Source organism: Scardinius erythrophthalmus (assembly GCF_964197995.2).
Source record: "Scardinius erythrophthalmus genome assembly, chromosome: 16".
Taxonomy (NCBI): Eukaryota; Metazoa; Chordata; class Actinopteri; order Cypriniformes; family Leuciscidae; genus Scardinius; species Scardinius erythrophthalmus.
Window position 1 is genome coordinate 23951231 of NC_138236.1, and position 24216 is coordinate 23975446.

At 38.5% G+C, this 24216-nt stretch overlaps 1 protein-coding gene across 3 annotated transcripts in view; it reads right to left on the bottom strand.

Annotated features, from left to right (window-relative positions):
- Positions 1 to 2709: 2709 nt before the first annotated feature.
- Positions 2710 to 24216, bottom strand: part of fhod3b (formin homology 2 domain containing 3b) — a 185197-nt gene continuing 163690 nt past the window's right edge. For 2 of the 3 annotated variants that reach the window (XM_081389772.1, XM_081389774.1), the window contains 10 exons: positions 18671 to 18829; positions 17372 to 17554; positions 16308 to 16427; positions 14296 to 14457; positions 12470 to 12660; positions 11967 to 12159; positions 9434 to 9457; positions 7573 to 7753; positions 7329 to 7490; positions 2716 to 4775 (listed from right to left, as the gene is read on the bottom strand). In XM_081389772.1, coding sequence (XP_081245898.1) covers positions 4693 to 4775; positions 7329 to 7490; positions 7573 to 7753; positions 9434 to 9457; positions 11967 to 12159; positions 12470 to 12660; positions 14296 to 14457; positions 16308 to 16427; positions 17372 to 17554; positions 18671 to 18829 — 1458 coding nt within the window. In that variant the 3' untranslated portion in view covers positions 2716 to 4692. Of the gene's footprint in view, positions 4776 to 7328; positions 7491 to 7572; positions 7754 to 9433; positions 9458 to 11966; positions 12160 to 12469; positions 12661 to 14295; positions 14458 to 16307; positions 16428 to 17371; positions 17555 to 18670; positions 18830 to 24216 lie in introns of all 3 variants that reach the window. The other variant, XM_081389773.1, reaches the window with a different exon arrangement.

Consider the following 24216-nt stretch of genomic DNA (forward strand, 5'->3'; position numbering starts at 1 on the left):
GACGTTAAACCGCGGTCCTGACTCTCTGTGGTCATTAAAAATCCCAGGATGTCCTTTGGAAAAAGAGTAGGGGTTTAACCCCGGCATCCTGGCCAGATTTGCCCATTGGCCTCTGTCGATCATGGCCTCCTAATAATCCCTATATGTGTGTGTATATATATATATATATATATATATATACTGATTGGCTTCATCACTCTGTCTCCTCTCCACCAATAAGCTGGTGTGTGTTGGGCGTTCTGGCGCAATATGTCTGCTGTCGCATCATCCAGGTGGATGCTGCCCATTGGTGGTGGTTGAGGAGATTCCCCCTTCCATATGTAGAGCGCTTTGAGTACCTAGAAAAGCGCTATATAAATGTAGAAAATTATTACTAATTGTACCTAACAATTATTATTATTACTATTTTTTTTATTTTTTTTTACCTTAGTACATAGTAAAGACACCTAATATTAAGTGGGACCAGTCATTCTTATATTGTTATATTTTGTTGAACGTCTGGATCACATCTGTTTTAAAATGATTTTTAATTTACAGTGCATGATCATATAAATCAAAATTTTGTAAGCATTTCAATTTACATTAAACAATGGTCTAAACAATGGTTAATCATCATGTAATGTTTAATAAGTTAATTAGTAAACATTAACAAGCACATCATCTCATATTTCTAGCTATATGAATATATATATATATATATATATATATATATATATATATATATATATATATATATATATATATTACAACTAATTATCCGTTAAGCATTATATAATGTTTGTTAATGATTAATTAATGAAAGTTATTAAAATGTTACCAACTGCAAAAAGGAAAAAGTACAGCTATCTTCAGCTTTATAGAGAGATTAAATCTGAGCAATATGAAAGTTCATTGGTGTGGACTTGCTGTTTGTATTTGGAAAACCTTCCAACTTGAAATTTCTACAATTAATTTCTTCTAGTATTGTGCAGACCCTATTGTTCAGGGACATTGTGTAGCTATTGTGTAGACATAGACAGGCTAGGAATCAATATATAATCTCTTGCTTTTATCGCTTTCTTTAGTTTGTAGTTGGCATACAACTTGCAGAAAAGACATAGTTTGCACTGGATTTTACCATGAATCCTAGACTTTGGATTTTGTCTTTTATTTCTTTTCTGTGATCTGATCTGAGCTGATTTGCTTTTCGTTTCCTTTTGACCTACCGTTGAGATTTCTGTTTTCTTTCTTTTTTTGCTTTTCCATGGCATCTTTCTGTCCTTGCTTACAAAGTTATGGGGACAAATGCAAACTCACTTTTGCCATAGATATATCTAACAAACAAACAAACAAACAAACAAACAAACAAACAAACAAACAAACACAAGGTTGTTTTTGTATGGTCTTGTACAACCAACATCTTTACTGCATTAGGCATGTTACATGTCTGTTGTTGCACTAAAATTGTCATACAATTATGATTGTAATGAGATTCCATCAGTTTCGATGTTGTCACAGCTCATTTTAGAGGAGCCCTGTGACACTGCAAGAGAACCATCTGCTGTACATGACCCTAAATAAAGGTGGTGATATGTCTAACAACTGTTCTTGGAGAGTTTGTGTGACTGAATGAGTGAATTGTATGTAAACCCGTTGAACTAATTGCGACTTTATCTCTCACAAAAGCAACTTATTTCTCGCAAATGCGACATTCTTGACTGTTTTGCACTACGCTGTTTTCAACTAAAAACCTTCACACGGATCTGTTCATTTTGGCTATTAATGTACACTGAAAACACAAACTTTTGAAAACTGGTGTTAAAGTGCACATTGAAAACGATACCATTCACAAAGTGACTACTGGTCTGGCAACATAACAGCGTTTATAGTCATTTTCACGGATCTTTGTGAACGGGGATCATTTTAACAACGTTGTCGTGTGGTACACAAAACTTTTAAAAAATGCAAAGGAAAAACATAATTGTAATTGCAGCTTTACCTCTGACATGACTTCATCTGATATTATTACATGGCTCTGTGGAATACTTGATTCTGATTGGCCAATCACACCATCCCTGATAACAACCAGTAAAAAAACGGTAAAAACAAAGGCACATATGGGTACTAAGTCCCGCGGCGCTAGGAAAAAAAAAATTTGCTTCGAAAAACGCTTGCTAGGAAAAAAAAAATTCTTTATGGAAGTTTTGCGTTTGGTTAGCTAATAAAATATTAAAACTTAAATCAAGATTTTGATCTTTCTTCGCAGAAGCTTTGCATTAATCTCCATTACTATGGAGATAAACCCCTTCAGGCTGATGCAAGACCGCTTCGCGTCGGGGTCCTGATCACCCTTTCAGGGTTTATTCTGAGATAACAACCGGCTGGATGTACATTATCCCTTACATGTATACCTCGCAATTGAACTTACTTGTAAATGCGACTACCTTGCAAATGTGATTTTGTTTCCGGTAATTGCTACTTTACATCTTGCTGTGACTTTGTATCTCGCATTTTGATTTTATATCAAGAAATAACATCTTTCATTGCGACTTTACATATTGCAGATATGACTTTTGTCTCAAAGTACTGTATAGCCAGTGATTTTTCACACAACAAAAATCATTTGGAGTCTGTCTCTAAATTTGTTGCTGAGGGGCTTCTGTGGCTTTAGAAATACTACGCTCAAACAAGTACACTGTTACCAAGAAAGAAACAGTCCAACTCTGTGTTCTGGATGTTGCTGTAAAAGCTTTTTATTGCAAAGTACAGTAAATGCTTTTTCCTTTAGGAATTTAAAAGTCAAATTTTCACATTCTCGATCTTTTATTCAAAACCAACTTTTTATGGCACTTGTAGCAATGGGTGAAACTCTGAATGCGAGTGCAATAATATCAAAGGCCATTTGAGCAGGGCTGATGGGTGCATGACAATGTTTCAAGTCTGTGCTGCGTAAACACATGAAACACAAAAGCTACGTTCACAGGGTATCGAGACGTCACAGGCTCCATCCACTTAACCCCAATATAATGAAATTGCCTGCTGACATTTATTGTTTGAACCATGCATGGCTTATTTTCTCTTAAATTAGAATTTTCACAGAATAACACTGCTTTTGACCTATAATACACTATTCTATACAAAATAGAAACAAAACAAACAACAAAAAATAAAAACATTGAAGTGACATTTACACAATTTTACAGCATCTGTCTCACGTTTCAGCCTCTACATCACGGTTCTACTTTACATGTATCTAATCTCTTATCCACATAATGCTCAGAGTAAAAATCTGAGGGAAAGGTGAAAAAATCGTCTCTATAGTACTTAATTTTCCAATTCCTTTCGAAATTGCATGCTACACATGATAAGGTGCTAAATAATGGTACTATTATCATAGACAGTGGACGTGTGTCTGTGGGAAATGTCTTATTACCAAACACAAAAACAACGAAGCGGCTTTAATCTTGCTAACGTTCTGTACTTTACACTCTCCAAACCCATATGATATTTTTTGTTCTGTAAAAATATTCAAAATGCAGGACTAGGGTGAACTATTCCTTTAAATTGGCTAAAAATCTGAATGTTTCCTCTTTTTTTTCCCTTTCCCTTAAATGCCAATAATCAAATTCTCATAAAATATATTGCTTCAAGGCACTCATTTGATAAAAATGCCATCGCTACTTTTTTTAAACATATAGCTAGTCTTTGCATTTAAATTAGACGATTGTCTACTTTTTCATCTTGCAAGTTATGAAATGAACGCATTACCATGGAGATAATATATGAGGAAGGGAAAAAGAGAATGATGGCTTTCTAGTTTGTTCTCATTTGTGAGCAAAGTATTTTGATAATCTTTACCCTTGTGAAACCGGTTTTATCCACAAAGTTTTAAGTTAAACTGTGTTAAACTCTTGCTCAACTTCAAGCTATCTGAAAGTAACCGTACATGTAACACAATAAGCTCTGCTATTTTAAAGTACACAAACAAACACATTTTAACACAGCAGCAAACCAGAGGAGAATGGCTGCTGATTTACATGAAATATGAAGACTGAAGGTGCGACTGCTGAATTCAATGCCATCTGAGTTCCACCAAACAGCCAGTACCAACAAAAAAGATAGGAGAGCATCCAGTCATTTTCAAACAGTTTTTTTTTTGTTTTGTTTTTTCTTCTTTTTTGGTTCATTCTGAAGGCCACAGCGGTAAGAGACGGACATTTGTCTCTGTACTGGAGAACTGGACAATCAGCGTTCTACAGGCTGTGTGTGTGTGTGTGTGTGTGTGTGTGTGTGTGTGTGAGAGAGAGCATCTACAAACGTTGTGCAGCAACTGTGCTTGTTCTCTTTCAAAAATGCATTAAAACAGATGTTTGGGATATCATGTTAACAGTCCACAAGTGCAGAGCAGGAACAGTGGACATGCACCTGAGTGGTTTCCATTATTCTCTTAGACCACCATGGGACAATATGCAAATGTAGGTGAAGCTAGTAAATGGAGTAAGGTCTGATTACACGTCCAAAGTTAAGTATAATGGGTTAGTGATTATAATCCCATTCACCTGTGAGAATATGAACTGTCCACAGCAATAACCATCATAAAACACAAACCCAGAAACATGCACCTGCTCCAGATCTAGAATAAAGCAAACTGGAGCTAAAGCGACCTGTTCCAGCTCGTGTGTGTGTGTGCTGAGACCCTGAGCGTATGCTGTCTCACACTTGCATCTCAGAGCTGCCGGCCAATCCCAGCGCCTGTGCCTCCTCTGGCGTAAGACCGTTCTTCAGTGTTCTTCTTACTGTAGAGAAAAAGAGAGGAATGAGTGAGAGAGCCAAGCAATGTGGAGAAAACACATGATGCAAACGTATTACAGAGAGATATACAATTTGATATATAATTTGAAATACCCAAACTAATTGTTTTTTATAATTCTAATAAATACTATTCAAACTAACAATAAATATATGAAAAAATAAACATATTGTGATTATTTGCAAAATGACGAGGGTGTGATTAAAAATATCGAAATAATACAACTTTAATCTGCTTAAAACAAAATTATTTCAATGTTTGTACAATTGTTTTAAATTGAATTAAAATTTGTGATTAAAAAATGTAACTGAATAATGAAGCAATTTAATCTGTTAACCCTTTCTCTGCCGTTGACGGCTTTCTTTTCAGAAAATTGTTTTGCTTTCTTTATTTTCACTGTTATACGGTAGGGGGCGCATTGACAAATCTTCTGAAACAGTGCAGAATGTCCTGATCAAAAAAACATGAGAAGAAAATGCAGGAACAAGCAATCTTATGTGTAATCAGATGCATATGTAAAATAACACGATCATCAACATTAAACAGCATATAAATCAAAACTGCCCAATGTTACCGAATGAAATGTCGACCCAGGATGAGCTACAGGACTGTGCAAACATTAGGGGTGTTGATGGACTCCATCCACTCCATCTATGTTTTGATCATCATTCTGAATCCGATCTGGATGTAGTTTCTTTTTCTTTTTTTTACAAAAGCGTGATTTTCTCAGCTTTTTGCTCAAAATGTTGCTTTTTTATTAAACTTACCCACATTAAAGTGTTGATAAAAAAAAAAAATGCATGAAGCTAGAATAAAGGCCTGTTCACACCGGGACGAATTTCGCTCGCGATATTCGCCGACGTTTAACGCCTCGTAACTAAACAAAGGGCGCCAATGTGAGTGTGCACACCGACCGTCGGAACATAAAGAACTATGACAAACGCGACAGCGACTACAAAAATCTTGATAAAAGAGAACTGTTAGGCCCCGATCACACCTGACGCGTTTTTTGCAGTGAGAGGCGCCTGTTTTCAATTGGTTTCCTATGGCAGCGAGCGTTCTGCGCGCTGTTTATGCGCCTTCTGCGCCACGCGTTTTACCGCCTGCTGCGCCTCGCGTTTTTGAAGTTGAAAAAAAAAGCAACTCCGAGCGGAAAAAGCGCCCGACGTCATCGCGTTTTTTTCCACTGTCCAATCGAGTGAATGGAGAGGCGGGCCTTCCGTTTTAGTGATGAAAGCTACAGTTGATTGAACGCCCGGAGAGTGCGATGATGGAGGATAAACTTGTGGTGCTCTCGCGGGTTACCAGGAGCTTAACGACTCCACGAACCGTAACTATCACAATGTTAACAGAAAGTAAATAAAAGTAATAAAAGGCAGATTTGACATTTACTTGACTGACAGGACAGCTGTTTCAGTGGTTGCCTAGCAACGTAAAAAAACGCAGCACACTGCTCGTTCTGTGTGATGGTAAGTGCAGTGCACCTCGCTTTTTCGAACCTGAAAAACGCGTCAGGTGTGATCAGGGCCTTATGGAGTGGTATTAAGCGCCATCTAATGTCAGGGAATGAATTTGCATGTTCACTCGGCTCATCATCAGCGAAAATCGCTTGGGTGTGAACACAAAAAACGCGTTGAAAAACGCTGGCGAATAACGCGCGCCGATATTCGTCCAGGTGTGTACGGGCCTTAAAATGTTTTTTTTTTTTTTTTTTTAAAGCAGGGGGTCTGTTCTTTCTTTCTGCATGTTCAGATATTCAAACAGCAATATATTTTTGGGGCATGAAAATTTTGTGAAAATGATCAAAAACACTGGCGGTGACTGGCAACTTTTTATTTTTATTTTTATCACTGGCGGGAAAAGAGCTAAATTAAAACATTTTAATTTATTATCTACATTTTTGTATGTTTTAAATCCAATTATTGTTTTAAATTGTAATTACTTCCCAAATGATTCATTCCCAGACAGCCACATAGTGTGGGCCGGATCTGGGCCTTGTATGTACCATACACTAACGTTCGAGATCAGCTATCTCAAATTAATTCTTTAGAACTTTTGATTCATCAAAATATTCTGAAAAAAAAAAGTATGTTTCCACAAAAATATTAAGCAGCACAACTGTTTCCAACTTCAATATTAATAAGTGGAAAGTTTCTTGAGCAGCCAATCAGTACATTAAAATGATTTCTGAATGATCATGGGACACTTTGCAACAGGAATACATGACATTTTAAAATATAAGAAACTAGAAACAGTGATTTTAAATTGTAATAATATTTCACAATATAGATGTTTTGCTGTAGTAATCAAATAATGCAACCTTGGTGAGGGAGCATTGGTGAGTTCTTTCAAAAATATTTTTCAACGACACAAGACGCAACTTGTTTCAAAAACTCAAAACAAGTAATACGGCAAAATTGTTTTCTTTCTGAGGCCCAAATATGGAAGTATACTGATAACAAACTCCAAACAAAGCAAGAGAGACAGTTACAAAAAATGTGTGTGTGTGTGTGTGTGTGTGTGATATTTGCAGACTCACAGGATTTGCGGTTGGCTCTGGAGCGTCTCCTCTCGCGGGGCTGTGCGCGCTGACTGGGGCCCTGAGTTGCTGATTTCACAATCCGTTCCATGATCTCATCTGCTGTATCATTTGTGCAATTAGAAGCGTCTTCATTTGCAGCAGACAAAAGTGCCGTATGGCCTAGAAAAGAGACACAAGGAGAGAGTTTCAACTTTTTAGGATTCCTACAGCTACTGCAAATCAGCATTATCTGTGAACATACCTCGAGTGGCTCGAGTCCGTGTGCGGAGGCCAGGGAGAACAGATGATGGACTGTCTCCGCCCTGCAGGCTGGTGCGCAGTACTGCAGTCATCTGCTCATGTTCAGCTACGTCCTCAGTGTAGCCCAAACCCTGTGGCGGACACTCCTGACCCTCCAGAGGAGCACCTGCAAACTTCCCACTCTGAGAACAACAAGACATTCATTCATTATCAATACATACAAATGAACTCAACCTTATTTTGTTTGGCTGTGCCAAAGATTTGTTTCCCATATTTGCGCCATTTACTAGTTTCAATTCAGACAAATCTGTTTTCTATAAATATTCTTCCAATGCATGATTAAAGGAGAACTCCGGTCAATTTTAACATTGAGCTCATTTTTTTGTAAATTTGGAGTGCTGTCAATACAGAGAACAACGACAAAAATCGGTGTTGTCTACACCGTGTTATCCTCTTTTTAAAATTTGCACCCTGTTGACTTCAATGGGGCAAGTTTTAAACCAGCTTTTAGCCTCTTAACATCCTTGATGTGTCATTACAAGTGCCCAGCCATGTGAGTGATTCCTTCAGAGTGCTCACGGGTGAATCTGACTGCAGTAGATGTGAAAGATATTAATAAAAATGATGTTAATTCAGCCAGCGCACATACCTGTATTTACATCCTGTTTTCGGTCGAAGTCCATAGTAATCGATTGTCGAGTTCACGCGCGTGATCATAGGTAACTAAACCTATGCGTGTGAACTCGACAATCGATTACTATGGACTTCGACCGAAAACAGGCCTGCACTTGCCCTATTGAAGTCAACAGGGTGCAAACTTTAAAAAGAGGATAACACGGTGTAGGCAACACCGATTTTTGTCGTTGTTCTCTGTATTGACAGCACTCCAAATTTACCAAAAAATGAGCTCAATGTTAAAATTGACCGGAGTTCTCCTTTAAAAGTAGTCAAATACATACATCGCACCAAAACATGCCTTTCCATAGTGATTTAGTATATTATTCACACATTAGTAGATTTTAGAGTGCATTAGTGCCCGCCCACTTTTTCTAGAAGTAATTTACCTATAAGGATTTTTTAAAAATGGTAAGCGTTACAAGCCATAAACAAAAGCTACGAGTTGAATCACAACATTACAAACTTTTATTTGAAGAAAAAAAATGTGTCAACGTCTAGTGAGGGAAAGGACTACAGTTCCAGTATGACAATCAAATTAAAAATGATGGAGAAATATAAAACTGTTCATTTAAAGTTGTTGATTATATCTATAGAAACAATATATTTCAAGTTTATTGCAAAGTGTGTGTGTGTGTGTATATACACACACACACACACACACACACACACACACACACACACACACACACACACACACACACACACACACACACACAGTCAGTCTGTCATTAAAAACAATTTCTCTATGAAGAAAATGAATGCAGTTTTTATTTCCGTGAGCTGATTGTTGCACTATTAGTTTCTTCATATTGAAAGCTGCACATATCAAATGTAACATCTGTCACAGGTTTGGATTTTTAACGGCAGACTAAAAACAATGCTTGATCCAGGGTTTTTAGTGTGTTTTGAAGCAGCTTCACATCTTTATCAGCTTTGTTCAACATCATGTTACATCCAGTTTAACAAACTCTTCAAATCCACATGGAGAACCATAACGGTTGCCAATGATAAGAGAGACACATTGATTCCTGAATTCCTCAGCCTCTAGTTGTTATGGGGTGCATCACAAACTCGCATACGATCTGGTAACACATGCTGGACATTACAGGTCAGTGATGTCACGAGAAGAAATCTTAAAACCCATTCATGTTAAACTAAATAAAAGCACAAGGATACACGCATACCTCATCATCCTCTTCCTCATCACTCTACAGAGAAGAAATGAAAGAAGTCACATGGCAGAGAAGACGAGCAGGAAATGTTGGGTTGAAAAAAGTTTTTGGTATTTGGTTTCACAGTTACAAAATAATCTTGAAGGTTTCATAACACATTACAAAATGTACTATCCTGAGCTTCATTCACTTTAGGCAACTCTAGTATTTTTTTTTTAAGCTTATGTTTTTTTTAAACCTGTCAAGAATGTGTCATGGTCATAAATTACCCCATAACTAAAAGAAAGAAATATGAAAGAAATATATTCGAAAGGGAAAAATGCAGAACTATCAAAATTGTTATACACTGTTTTCATGATCACAATCATGAAGCATAAAGTTTTATGCTAAATACAAAAAAATATATATGATTGAAATGGTAAATTATTCATTAATGCATAAAAATAGCATAAAATTAATATTTGCAATTTATGTCACAATATATATATATATATATATATATATATATATATATATATATATATATATACAGTGTATATATATATATATATATATATACAGTGTATATATATATATATATATATATATATATATATATATATATATATATATATATATATATAGTTGCTTTGGGGATGAAATGTGACCTAGACCAGTATTATTTTAGTTTTTTTTATTGTTTTGAAATAGTTTTTAATTTTATATAAAAATTTTGTTAGTTTTCTAATGTCTACTCTATATAATTAAATATAAATTATTTTTTATTTCTGTTTCAGTTATTGTAGTACATCAAGTTAAACTAAATGAAAATGATAAATGTTGCTTTGACAACTAGCTGAAATATATATATATATATATATATATATATATATATATATATATATATATTTTTTTTTTTTTTTCCCCGCATATTTTTTTCAGTTGTTTTAGTGACCTCGACACGTTAAAATGAAATTCACCGTAGTACTGCATGTGGTAAAAAAAAAATCTTTAGAGTGAGCACCAAGTTACAAAGTGTTTTGAAAATCGTCTCTACATAATCCACTTGGGCTTATTATTTTGCAGCAACATATGAAACCAACATGAACTTCTTCCTTTACCTCAGCTTTACCTCTTCAGAGCCAGAGCTTGCATGCACGGCTCCTACAGGGACATCCAAAGGTTTGGATTTTCACACAGAGATTGAATTAGACACCACTCTTAGACTAAGGCAGACCCCCGCCAAGCATAACATGCCATGAAGGGCTATCCTGGCTACGACATCCCCCATAAGAGGCATTAAATTGGCCCCCTGGAGTAAAGTCTACCAGGGCCAGCCCAGAACTGCAAAACCCATGACAATACAACTGCTTGTTTTATTATTGTAATGCAAGTGGTGAGTGTGTTTTTAGGCTATTCTGATAATCCTAAGGGTGGACTGGAATATAGACAATAAGAGTCAAGCCTCATTGGTCTCAAGTGGGTATACAGTATGAAGTGCCAAAGATATAAAAGAATGTTGAATGAGTCACTGGAAAAAAATCAGGAAATATAATGACTCCCTCTAGTGATGCAATGGTGAAGTACAGGATTTAAGCAGCTCGCTCACTCCATTTTGAAAAAAAGTTTAAGAAATGAGAGGAAAAAACGAGGACAAAGGAACTGAGGGCAATTTTCTCTACATTAACTACAGGACAAAAGTGTTTGGAAAATAGATCAGTTTTCAAATCAGAGATTTGGGTATTTGAGTCAAACTTTGAGACCCCAAACAAACGACATTAGTTGAAGCAGTTACTTTTATGTCCTATTTTCTTTTAATTATCAGTTTTCATTATTGTCTTCTGGTTTTTGAATAATCCATTGTGTCATTGCATTCATGATGAGATGTAGTTGAATCAATCTTGTTAGCATAAATATATTTCATCTGGAGAAGATGTGATGGAATACGTATACCTAAATAGTTCATGTCTGAAGCACCAGAGTAGATGAAATATGTCCTTAAAAAGTTTTATAAGGATTGTTCCAGAAATTAACCACGTTTCCAGAGACTATGCAATAAGGTTCAGTTTTTTTAAATTAGATTAGGTAACATAAATTGACTCTGAACATTGTTCATTGTTAAAGGTGCAGTAAGCAATTTCTGAGAAACTGTTGATATTTGAAATCAGCTCAAAACAAACCTCTCCCTTCATTGTCCAGACAAACAATCACACTCAAACTGTCCTGTTGCTTTAGCTAACATTACAACAATAGAATATCTTGGTTCTGTGAAACATAGCAAAACCAATGATACTCATGCATGGAGCATTAACAACGTAACCTCTTTATCCGATTTTAGGCGTTCCCGCTTCGGTAATATTCCCCTGACCTTTTCTCTTTTGTAATGTCTCTCAGCCATCTCTCTTTCTACAGTCTTTCTACAAATGCTCACCCTCTCTCCTCCCCCATCATGAGTGGACACGCCCCCTACTGCTGATTGGCTACAAGTGTTTTGTGGTGCTCGGTCCGATCCACTTTCGACAGCATTTTTCAGAAATCTATAAACTTTTATAGAAAAATCTCTCACCTCGGTGATCATTTTGCCCCGGGTCTTGTTCCTCTCGCGGTGATTGGCTCGTTTCTGTTTTTGCTGCAGTACTCGCTCTCTGGTGGTGCGGTACTCAAGTGCAAACTCACTCAGAATCTTACTGAAGCGGTGAACGCTCACCTCTCTTATCGCATACGGTGGATGGCCCAGGAAAAGCAGGAATGAGTGAAACCTATAGATCAAACACAGGGACATTCACTTTAAATAACTTTCGAACAATCTCTTCAACACCGCTATGGTTTAGTTCAGACAGGCAGCAAAAAACAATGTTGTTTTTGGAATACGTCTGAACAGCTAAAAACACAAAATCCAATCCATATTTTTGCAAACTAGATCCAAACCACATTGGTAGGTGGTTTGAAAACAGATTTTCTGAAAAAAATATCTCAATCTGAACTGTCAGATCAGATTTCAAGTATCTTTTTTCATTCTCATAGATTGGGTTTGGATTTGTGTACAGCTTTAATGATCATTTAATGCACCTGTTTATGATGCGGCGATGTACAATTTTAAGGATGATAATTCTTTCTGCACAGTCTTTAAGGAAGTCCGACATGCGCTGCTTAAGGGCTGGTTTGATTTCATGTTTGGCGATGACCTTCAGGTGGTCCCAGGATGCTTTGCAGCGGTGCTCCATCTGACATAGGTTTTCCTGCAGCTGGTCGAAGTCCACCTGGAGAAGAGAGGACAAACCGCTGATCAAGTAGGGTGTCTCAGGATTGGTCTGTTCACTTCACAAGCAATGCTTTTAGCAACGACACATGGAATTGTGATGCCTTGATTTCTTTCTTTGCATGTGGCATGTTGCCATTGTTTGTTCATTGGGGTCCAAAAGTCTGAGATGATATTGAAAATCTGGAATATAAAATCTAATTTAAATCTGGAAATAAACAGTGTTTTGAAATATTTAAAACAAAGAAAGGTTATAAAGACAAAATAATAAGAAATATGTACGATTCTGCACTATTTCTTGGTCACTAATCAAATAAGCAAATTTGTGACTGTTCTTGCTTCCATCGAAGCACATTTGGAACTTTCTTTAGGACTTTCAATTCAACTTTTCACAGTTTCCACAAAATATTAAGCAGCAAAATCTGTTTTCAACATAAGAAGAACTATTATGAATAACTGAGCATCAATAATAATTGACAATAACTGAGCACTACATTAGCATATTAGAATGATTTCTGAAAATATACAAAAATAGAAAACAGTTATTTTAAAATGTAATAATACTTCACAATATAACTGTTTTTACTGTATTTTTGGTCAAATAGACCCTTTTACAGTTGGTAAACACGGTGACGTATTTGTGTGGGCGGAGCTTAGCTGGAGGCAGAAAGATCTCTCTGGCCGCTTCACTAACGTTAGTTTGCAAGTTTTGTTAGCTTGTTTTTTATCAATGACTGGAGAAAATCCGATTTTTCTTAATGTGCAAGGTCACTCACTGTCCAGGATGCCGATTGTTATTTGCAAAAGTTAATTTTAACGGACGGAACCAGATGACCGTACACGCTCAGTCAATGGACGAACTGACAGGATTAACGTTAACGCTTCCTCCGGTTGAGTGGCCTGACTTCTACACCTACCCGATAGAGAAACCGAGAGTAAAGAGAAACTGAGGACATATAAATATATTTAGATGCCTATAATATAACTATGTGCTGAATGGTCATGTAAAGACTTGTGTGGTTCAATCCGCAGTTCTGCCTAGCCAGCGCCGAGACGACAATGTAAAGAGTGACACTACGGTGCAATTTGAATGATAAGAATATTTTCTTGAAATAAAAATTCCAGATACAGCATACTCATTTTACATTGATTCTTGCACCCAAGAACACAACAAGATGACTTTTAATAATAAAAATGATAATTTAAGCTCCTTATTATGTAGCCGAATCTGTGCTGGTTTGTATTGGCCGCCTCCAGTTTTCCGTTTGTTTTGCCTCCAGCTAGCGCCGTGACGTAACTGTGACGTCGGCGCAAAAGGGGTCTATAAATTCAGTCTTGGTAAGAATAAGATACTTCTTTCAAAAACAAAAAACAAAAAATGTTTTTAATTATTCTAAACTTATAACTGACATTGTACATGTACATGTGTTTCATTGCCTAGCAGTGAGTGCACAAACTCATAGTGATCATTGAGATTAGGAATTCATGTCCCGCTCCATAATTGCTTGCCCTCTCTGTACCATATTAATCAAATATAATGAAAGATTATACGAAAGACAAAACATCCAAGGAAGGTACAGGCTTGCAGTAAAATCAGTGGTGATAGTCTTGTAAATGATATGGTGGTTATGCTAACCTTAGCTGAGCGAGTGATGGCTCCTATCTCAGAGTAGAGGTCTGAGCTGTCTGGAAACTTCTCCACGACAATGGAGCAGACGTGATGCAGTAGAGACTGTTTGTGAACGGTGTCCTTCACCTCAGGAACTTTCTCGAGGTAACTCAGCTCAAAGCCTTTAGCCTGAAAACACAAACAAACACACCATGAACATAAACTAATTTCTGTCATGACAACTCTTGGAGAGATTGGCATGTTAATGCCATTGCTGTGAGCATGTAAGACATGCTGTTGCTGCACATGTAACATACATGAAATAGCAGATCCATACAGGTGGAGCTGGGGAAGATGGAGGGTTTCTGAAAGCGAGCTGCACACTGCTAACAGCATACACTACCAGTATTTGAATGCTGATTTCAAGTATCATTTCTCATTCTCATAGATTGGATTTGTGTGAACAGCTTTAATGATCATTTAATGCACCTGTTTATGATGCGGCGATGCACAATTTTAAGGATGATAATTCTTTATGCACAGTCTTTAATGAAGTCAGACATGTGCTGCTTAAGGGCTGGTTTGATTTCATGTTTGGCGATGACCTTTAGATTGTACCAGGATGCTTTGCAGCGGCGCTCCATCTGACATAGGTTTTCCTGCAGCTGGAAAACTGCTCAAAAAGCTCATTGATGCAACTGATGCAACAGCAACCAATCAGCTGCGCTATGTAGATAAAAATGTGATCACTACTAAATTGAGTTAAGCTTTGAGTTAAGCTAAATTGACATATCAGCCTGCGCCATCTAGGCTCATTATGAGGCTCATTATGCGGGTCATTGTCTCCTCTGGTGTAAATCACAGCATTATTCATGATCATTCACACCCACATGCATATTGCCTTTGTAAACAAAAACAAAAACATTGTCTTACAAAATTAAAATCAATATATTGTTTTATGTTAATGAGTAGGAGGGATGATTTTCACATCATTTTGAAGCAACAAATCTAGGCTACAACATCCAGAAGTCTTGCGGACACATATTTAGTATGTGTTTTGTGGCATTATTTCAGTGACTTCTCTCAAAAATACATGTTGCTCACAAATTATGGTAGCCCAGATCATGCTGAATACATTATATAAATATAATATAAAATATATAATATATTGAACAAAAAAATCACAACATATTTGCATACAATACATCTATATATGTTGCTATTTTTCCTATTTTTCCTGTGATAAAAATGATATTTCTGTAATATTTTACATTGCTTACTGAAACTGTTTATATATTTCAGATTGATACACACACACATTGATACACACACACATTGATACACACACACATATACATACATACATACATATATACAACAAGTGCAGTAATTTTGCTACAGACTGAATATAACGAAAAGGGGGCAAAGCACGAAAAGCGTAATGCACGCTAACAAATCAAAACTCAACAGAGAAGCAGGGAAGTTTAATTTCAGATACATTTGAATGTGTAAATAAGCGAGAATGAAATGATCTCTTATGTGGAAAATCACATGCACCTTGAGAGCATTAGTAACTTTGGAACTGGTCCATTATCAAATCATTTCCTAAAAAAGGGCTCATTTTGACATTATTCTGATGCAGTTTAGTTGATTAGCATCAGCTGCATTAAGATAAGAGTGCTTTGAACGTGTGCAGAGTCTATTTTCAGCTCCCAAGATGATTCTGACCAATGCTTCATTAACATATGATTAACAGAATCTCAACCCTGTCTGCAAGTCTGCAAGGCACGACAGAGCTGGGAATGGAGAAATCCCAACGGACGTGACATGACTCTCGCTGGCTTTGTTCTGCTGCCCATGCTCAATGGTTTACGGTAACAAAAGAGATTTCATGCCAAACTCACCACCTTATCAGGTTTATCTTCTTCAGACTTTTTAACATTATTAAGATCTAAGCGAATACGGCAGACAGACAGAAAGAAAGAGAGATGGAGAGATTAGGGCTTGAAAGGAGAGATGTAGACTTTGCTGGAACTCACATTGGTCCCGTTGAGAAAGTTGCCAATAGCTAGCAGAGTTGAAAGGATGTAGCGCAGCGTCTTATTCTTTTCTAATTGGTCCATGCCCTCCTTTAGGTCCTGTAGTGGTTCTGCTACTTCCTGAGAACGAGAAACAGAATGGGTTTGAAATAAATAACCTCTGGGAAAGAATTCTGTAGAGTGGTGTTTTTTCTTCAGGATCTAGATTGCTTCAGGATCTACATTTAAAACTCAATTTCAAGTGCAGTCCCAACACAGTAGCAAAATTGTTCATAATACAAAAGAGAAACTCAAAATGTTGTGTAAACAAGGTATACATGTACGTCCAAGCATATCCACACTTTGGTCAGAGCAGTAATAATGTGATTAAGGTGTTTACATGCCTGTTTATTGAGATTAAAATCAGCATACGCCACAGTTTACCGTAATGATGGTTACTACGATTATGAGCTTAATCGCATTAGTTTGATCAGAGTATTGTGTTTACATGAGGTAAAGTTTAATTACAATATTGCCAAAATCCCATTATAATCACATAAGGAGTGTGCCTCCATTGACAGTCTACGCAACTACCACTTTGACTCTTTAAAAAGTTCATAAAGACATTGTAAAACTAATCCATATGAATTAAGGGTAAATTTCCTGAAGAGACACGGTCACTTTATATATGTGAATAAAAGCCTAAATTCAATCTGTTCATCATATAAAGCGATTGCGTCCCTTCAAAAACATCGGACTAAACTTCGCAGAATTCATATGGATTCGTTTTACAATCTCTTTATGAATGTTTTGAAGCATCAAAGTGGTAGTTTGCATGGACTGTCAATGAAAGGACAGAAATCTCAGAATTCATTAAAAAAAAATCTTCATTTGTGTTTCGACGATGAGCAAAAGTCTTGCAGGTTTGGAACGACATGAGGGTGAGTAATTGAAAACATTTTTTTCTTTTTCATTTTTGGGTGAACTATGCCTTTAAGAACCTCTTAGAGGTCAAAAGCAACTGTTCCCAAACCACCATAATGTCATTTCATTTGTATAAAGGGGTAACAAAATATGAGGCTGACCTTTTCTAAAGCATCATAGTCCATCTTGAAGGCCCAAAGTTGCAAGCGGGCGGACAGCTCACTGATGGAGGACAGAATGAGGAGGAACTGCTCTGCACTGCCCAGCGGAGTGTCGGGGTTTGCCAGCTGGGCCTCCTGAATCTTCTGCGTCTCCTCCTCCGTTGGAATCATTGTCAGGATTTTCTATGAAAGAGCACGAGAACCAGTGGGGAGTGTTAGTATCACTGTCAGAAGCCAATGTATATGGGGGCTCACCCCTAGAAAGGCATTCGCTAAATCAATCATCTGAGCATTGATGAATAACAACACCTGGAAAGAATACGTAAAAATGTAGAAAATGATGACTATTTCATTTGCTAGGGGCAGCCTCCTTCTGTTGCATAACTGAGTAAAAAAGGTAATTTCTCCTGACCAAAACAACATTTCTGATAAAATCTTTAGAAACATACGCTGTGGTTGTCAGTGAGAATATAATGCTCTCTGTAGAGACATAAAAAGGGTGGACAGAAAAACTCTAATCCATTTTTCCCATGACGAAAGATAAAAAATTACAGATTTTATGAGAAAATGGGAGCTCCATTATTCACATGTTGATATTGAGACATTTACCTCAGATCTGTATCATGGGTTGTAACAGCCTAAATGAAGCATTTTGCTAACCTTTAATCTTTGAGATGAATTATATGCCCGATGCCAAAAATGCTTCAGTTTTGCAGAAAATCCACATAATATTTCGACTCGCCGGCCAAACCAACTTGCTTAACAGTTTTAAGGGTAAAATCTATTGGTTTTGTGGAAACCCAAAGTAAATGTATATGCTCTCAGGGCAGAGAGGTTGAGTTATTTTGGACACAAGCTTTGACTCCATGCTTTTTGTGTGCCAACTCGGCTACAGTCAGTATGTCTCTGTCTTGTTGAACACAGTTGTAGAGAGCCATGTATTTTGGTAAAAATATGCTTTCATGTAGCAGTCTGGGGATGATCATAAATGCCTGAATGATTGATGTAACGAGAGAGAGAAAGAGAAAGAGAGAGCGAGAGCAAACTGTAGAGGGGTTCAAGGAATATGTGACTCACGTGGAGGTTAGTATTAAGTACAGATGTGTTTTCTGCATGGTAACCTGTCTGGCATTCTCAGGATTAAAGTGTAACCATGCATCGTACTAACTTAAACGTATGTATTAAGTTTTATTGTAGCTTTTCTTAATAATTTCATCATGTCGAATTTGCTTTATTACTTGCGGCTGATTTGTCATAATTTGCGAAACGGAATGTAATTTTAAACCAGTGCAGTATTACCTCTATGCCCTCTTTGCTCAAGGCGTACTCGTCGAAGTTGAGGATCGCTGTTTTGATGGTGCGAGGAGGCGGCAGGACCGTCAGGCCAATGTTGATGGCGTTACTTCTCTTGGAATCCAGGACGATGATCTCCTGACGCTTCCCATCTGCTGCCGTTTTCTGAAATCAGATATATAACAAATTAATCATCAAAGCTATTCACAGTGACCATACTGTGATGGGTTAAAGGTTTCAAGGATGGCAGGTTAGCATCAGTGTACAACATATAACAGTATTCTGCCGAAAAGCTATTTTTTAAAGCAACAGAGTGTTTTTATACACTCTTTTAGGAACATGTTCTGATTCTTTTTTTAGCCAACACAAGTCATTTACATCAGATCTATTGTATGCGTTTTTTGAAGGATAACATTTTGTGGAGGAAATGAGAGTAATAGAAACGCCATATAAAAAAAAAATGTCTAGATTTTATGTATAAACACTAAATAATTAAACATAATTTGACAAAATGCTGTTCAATAAACCTATTACATTCGCTTGTGAACAAAATTGTTGGTTGTGCTGCAAACGACACTGTGGAACATATATTGCAAACAATAAATATTTAAATATATGTTTATTAATTTATAGGCTTATTGTATAGGCCTAACTCTAAACAAAAGTTTAGGGACAGTAAGATTTTTTTTCCTTTTTTTTTTTTAAGAATTTAAAGCCTTTCTATTCAGCAAGGGTGCATTAAATTCATCAAAAGTGACAACAAAAAAAGTGCCTTTCACATTGTTACAAAAAATCTTTTTCAGATATATGGTATTTTATATTCATCAAAGAATCCTGAAAAAAAGTATCATGATTTCCACAAAAATATTAAAAGAAGCAGAAAATTGATGTTAAGAAATGTTTCTAGTTCCCACAACTAGGCTGCTTCGCCCATTGCATAGCTTACCATACAGATACACATCTATTCCCCACACCAAATACGAAATAAGGCTCCGTCAGCCTGTTCTTACTCTCACGCTGGCCACTGAACTCAATAGGAAAGGCATTTCTTTAATGTGGATAATTACCTTAAAAATAGCTTCCTGAGATATGAACACAAAACACGGGATATGTTTAATGTTTACTTGCAGAAAAGGCACGCAAACACCTGAGGGCTATATTGGGACTTTGATGGAGAATATTTCTGGAGGAGCAGAGCCATGATGGTGCTGGTGTCTGCTGCCAAATGGGGGGGAATGAAAAACAGCTGGAAAAGGTTGCTCAGAGCAGAGAGGAGAGGAAACCCCATGCAGGCCACATTTCTGAAACACCATCTAAGAGCGAACAAGCCAAATAATATGATATATCTTCATCTTAAGAACACCAATTCATCTCCAACACTTAAAACCTGTGATGGTGTTCATTCTATTTAGTCAGGGATTTAACTCTGGACATGAAAAATAATACAATGAACTCTGTTGTACAACTTGGAATGACGGTGTGGTTCATATTTTAGTGTACAGCACACACAAACTCCGAGATCCCCGTAACAGGCTGTATTGATTAGGTTGAGAATGTTTCAGTTATAAGCTCTGACTTGTGACTTGAGTTTGTTCTGAGTGACAGCAGATTTCATGGATCCTAGAAAGCACTTTGATGAAGCTTCTAGGTAATACAGGGAATCAACCAACCTATTAGCATTCTGACAACATTCTACAGCTCTCTTCTAAACACGTGCGATCATGTTGTAAGAAGAAGTTGTGCAGGCCGCACATGGGCAACTGAAGGTGTCAGAATTCATACCATGTGTTACAGAAGAAAGGCCCAGAAAAGATCAAAGTAACTTCTTAGCAGATATGGCTTGTGTTCATGTGTGCTGCTGATAAAAGCCAGGTAAAAGTAGAGCAATAAAAAAATATATTTTTTGTTGCGTGGGCACAATTTGCTACCACAATATAGGCTGCTGTTTGCCAGCACTATAAAAAAATTCCACTTACATTCTCTCAGACAAACTTTTTTAAAGGGGTCATGGCATTATAAATCAAATTTGCCTTGATCGTTTGACATATAATAGGTCTTTGTATCATTAAAACATCCAGCAAGTTTCATAGCTTAATATGTCATCCTCATTATAAACAAAGCTTTTATTTAATCAAGATCCCAAAACAGCTTGTTTTAATATTGCCGGACATGTGACGTCACACGAGAAAATACATTTGCATATGCCTGCCTCCAGAGTAAGACATCGACGAAGAGTTATACATCATGTCAAATATTCAAAAAAAAAAATGATGTCATGACCCCTTTAAAGGTTGATTGAACATTCGAATGTAGAACTAGTTGACATTATGGGAATTATTAAATAAAGTAAATTTTTAGGTCATTTAGTGTGAGTAAGGTCTCGGATATGTATGTAACCCTCGTTCCCTGAAGGAGGGAATGGAGACGTAGTCGACATGTCGACTGATAAGGATCATGCTTATGGAGCCTGTCATCTTCGAGTATTGTTAAAACAAGCCAATGCACATTGCCGTGCGTGAATTGAATTGAATTGAATTGCATCACACGCTCCACCCCGCAGTGCGGGTATAAATATGGAAGTGGATGCACGCACCAGTTGTTTTTCTCTGAGGAGCCGAGTGGAGCCTTGGATCAACGGTGGTCCAGCAATAGTGGCGACGGGACTACGTCTCCGTTTCCCTCCTTCAGGGAACGAGGGTTACATGCCTAACTGAGACGTTCCTTTTCAGTCGCCTTTGTTCGACCGGACTAACAGTGAAGCTGGCTTCATGTGAAGGAAGCCCACGGAAAGCAACCGGCTCGACACATAGGCTACTTTCCTAGCGAATGTGCTGGTGTCGCCCAGCCCGCAGCTCTAAAACATCTGTCAGCGAGGCACTCTGTGTCAATGCCCAGGAAGGAGCTACAATCTCTCTTTGGAGGAGCTCACTACCCAGGTGGACACGGTGCACCTTGGGAAAACACACCAAGATGATGGCAACCAATATGCAGTGGGCCAACCTCTGCATGAAACAGCCTTCCCTTCTGCTGGTTTCTGTAAAAGACAAGAGCTGGATGAGGTCCTGAGGCTTTGCATTCTGTGCTGTATAACCGCAAGGCGGAAGGAACAGAGAAAAGCCAGGGCTGGGTCTGCCTCCTCCGGGGCAGCGCTTGTAGGCTCACCACCTGGTCCCATCTTAAGAGAGAGATAGGAATCTTGGGCACGTATCCAGGCCGGGGTCTCAGATATTGTGAGAGTTGGCCAGCCCGAATTCCAGTTGACCGAAAATGTATGTAGGTCCCCTACCTTCTTGATAGAGGCAAGCAAGCAGGAGAACTGTTTCTTTAAAAAAATGATTTTTAACTGCCGCAGTGACTCAAGGGGAGGTCTCCGAGTGCAGTAGCACCAGAGATAAGTCCAAAGAAGGTATAGAGGGGGGCACAAGGCGGATTCAGTCTCCTTGCTCCCCTCAGGAAACCGAAGATTAAGTCGTGCTTCCCTATTGATTAGAACCACTGCACCATGATGTGCGTTAATATAAAGGCAACATACATTTTGAGGATGGAGGGAGACAGCCCTTGCTCCGACCCATCTTGCAGGAAAGAAGCACAGAAGTGATCGAACACCTTCGGGCGTCTTCCCGTGAGAAGAACACCAACAACGGACAGGTTCCACTTCAGTTCGTAAGCAAGTCTCACTTTTTAGAGGGAACTCTCGCAGAAGTGATGGTATCTACGTTCTTTTGAGGTAGATAGCTGAACCTCCGCATCAAGACCTAAGGTTCCCAGAGGTCTGGTGCGGATGCCAATGGTGTCCCGTCCCTGAGATGTCTCAGAGGAATGGGTCAGGAAGGGGCTGTCGAGAGGAGCATAAGTTTGAGGGAACGAGGTTCAATTGGGCCATTACGGGGCAACTAAGAAAACCTACTCCTCCTTCCTGACTTAGCACATTTATGTGCAAGAAGGCTCACTGGGGATTTTTATCACATTTTGCATAGGCCCCGGATTCAGCTGTATGCCATTGTCTCCGTGTTTCAGGAAGAAAACAACTGGCAAGGGGATGAGTTCGGAAAGGCAACAGATGTAACTGTGCGTCCCCAAAATGATCCCGGAACAGCTGGACCGCCTGGGAATAGAATCTCCACTCTCCTCGGCTACAGGCTGAAGTGAGGCCTCCTGGATGAGGCCTCCATGATTGATCAGGCCGGAACTTAAAGTGGAAGAAGCGACCTCAGAAGCTTCTGACTCCATAGGAGGAGATGGCGGGAGAGTTATGACATGCGAGGGAAGCGTATGAACAACAGTCACTGTACTGAGCAGTGCAGGCTTGCTGAGCAGCGTCATCAAGCAAGGGAACTGCTAACAACTCGAGGCAATGGATGCCAATGCAGTGGGAGGTTCGACCCCCATTACTGCATGCCCGTTACACGTGGCCCCTCAGCTGGTGTTTAGCAGACACTTGTTCTGGGATCGTTTGACCCAAAGAATCAAAAGTTCTGAACACGGCTGAGAGTTTGGCGGCAGGCCGGGTGTTGTTAACACAGAGTGTGCCGCTCTGCCATGGCCACCTCGGGACTCGGCCATTAAGCCAGTGAAGCGGTCTTCATATGGAGGAAGCCGGTTATATGCGGCTGTGTCTACCATATGCCCCAGGAGCTCTGAAAGTTTCAGTGGGACCCTTTCTCACTTCTATGAAGCACCGACCGGACACGTTCCTGCTGAGGAACGTGTAGATCAAGTCCACCTCCAAACCGGAAAAGAGACCCTCAGTCCGTGGACGAGTTTACTCTTCCCCAGTTAACCTGAAGAACCAACTGGCTATGTAGCACTCGAAGGAAGGGACTTGTACTGAGACTTCAACCCCTCAATGCAAGAGCACAGGCCTGTGTTGTGGGATAGCCCAACCTGTGAAATGTGAAGTCCAGGAATCGAACCTTGTCCGCATCCCTCATATCCGCAAGGTTGAGCCAGAGATGGCACTCCTGGACCACTAAGGTGGACATCGCCAGACCGATCGTGCGAGCCGCAACCTTCATGCCCCTGACAACAACTCTCTTTAGAGACATTAGAAGAACCGATCGGCTCCGAAGCGAAAGACAACTGCGGGGCGGAGCGTGTGATGCAATTCACGCAAGCCAATGTGCATTGGCTCGTTTTAACAAAACTTGAAGATGACAGGCTCCCTAAGCATGATCCCAATCAGTCGACACGTCAAATACATTGAACATGAGCGACTGAAAGGGAACTTAAAGTATAAAAGAGCAAGAACTTCTATATCAAATTTGGTGGTGGTGACTGTCCAACTGACAAGCTGCTAGTTTATCACTGATGATGCACTTCAATAATTTGTATTTAGTTAAGGCATGGTAAATTATGATGACATAAATAACTTATTCAGAATTAACTGTTATTGACAGTTTAACTCTATGTAGTGTTTTTGATTTTATTTTGTCATAAAAGTTATATTTTTGGGCATTTTTGCCTTTATTGGATAGAACAGTCAAGGACAGACAGGAAGCGATAGAAGAGGAGAGAGGGATCGGGAAAAGACCACAAGCCGGGACTTGAACTCG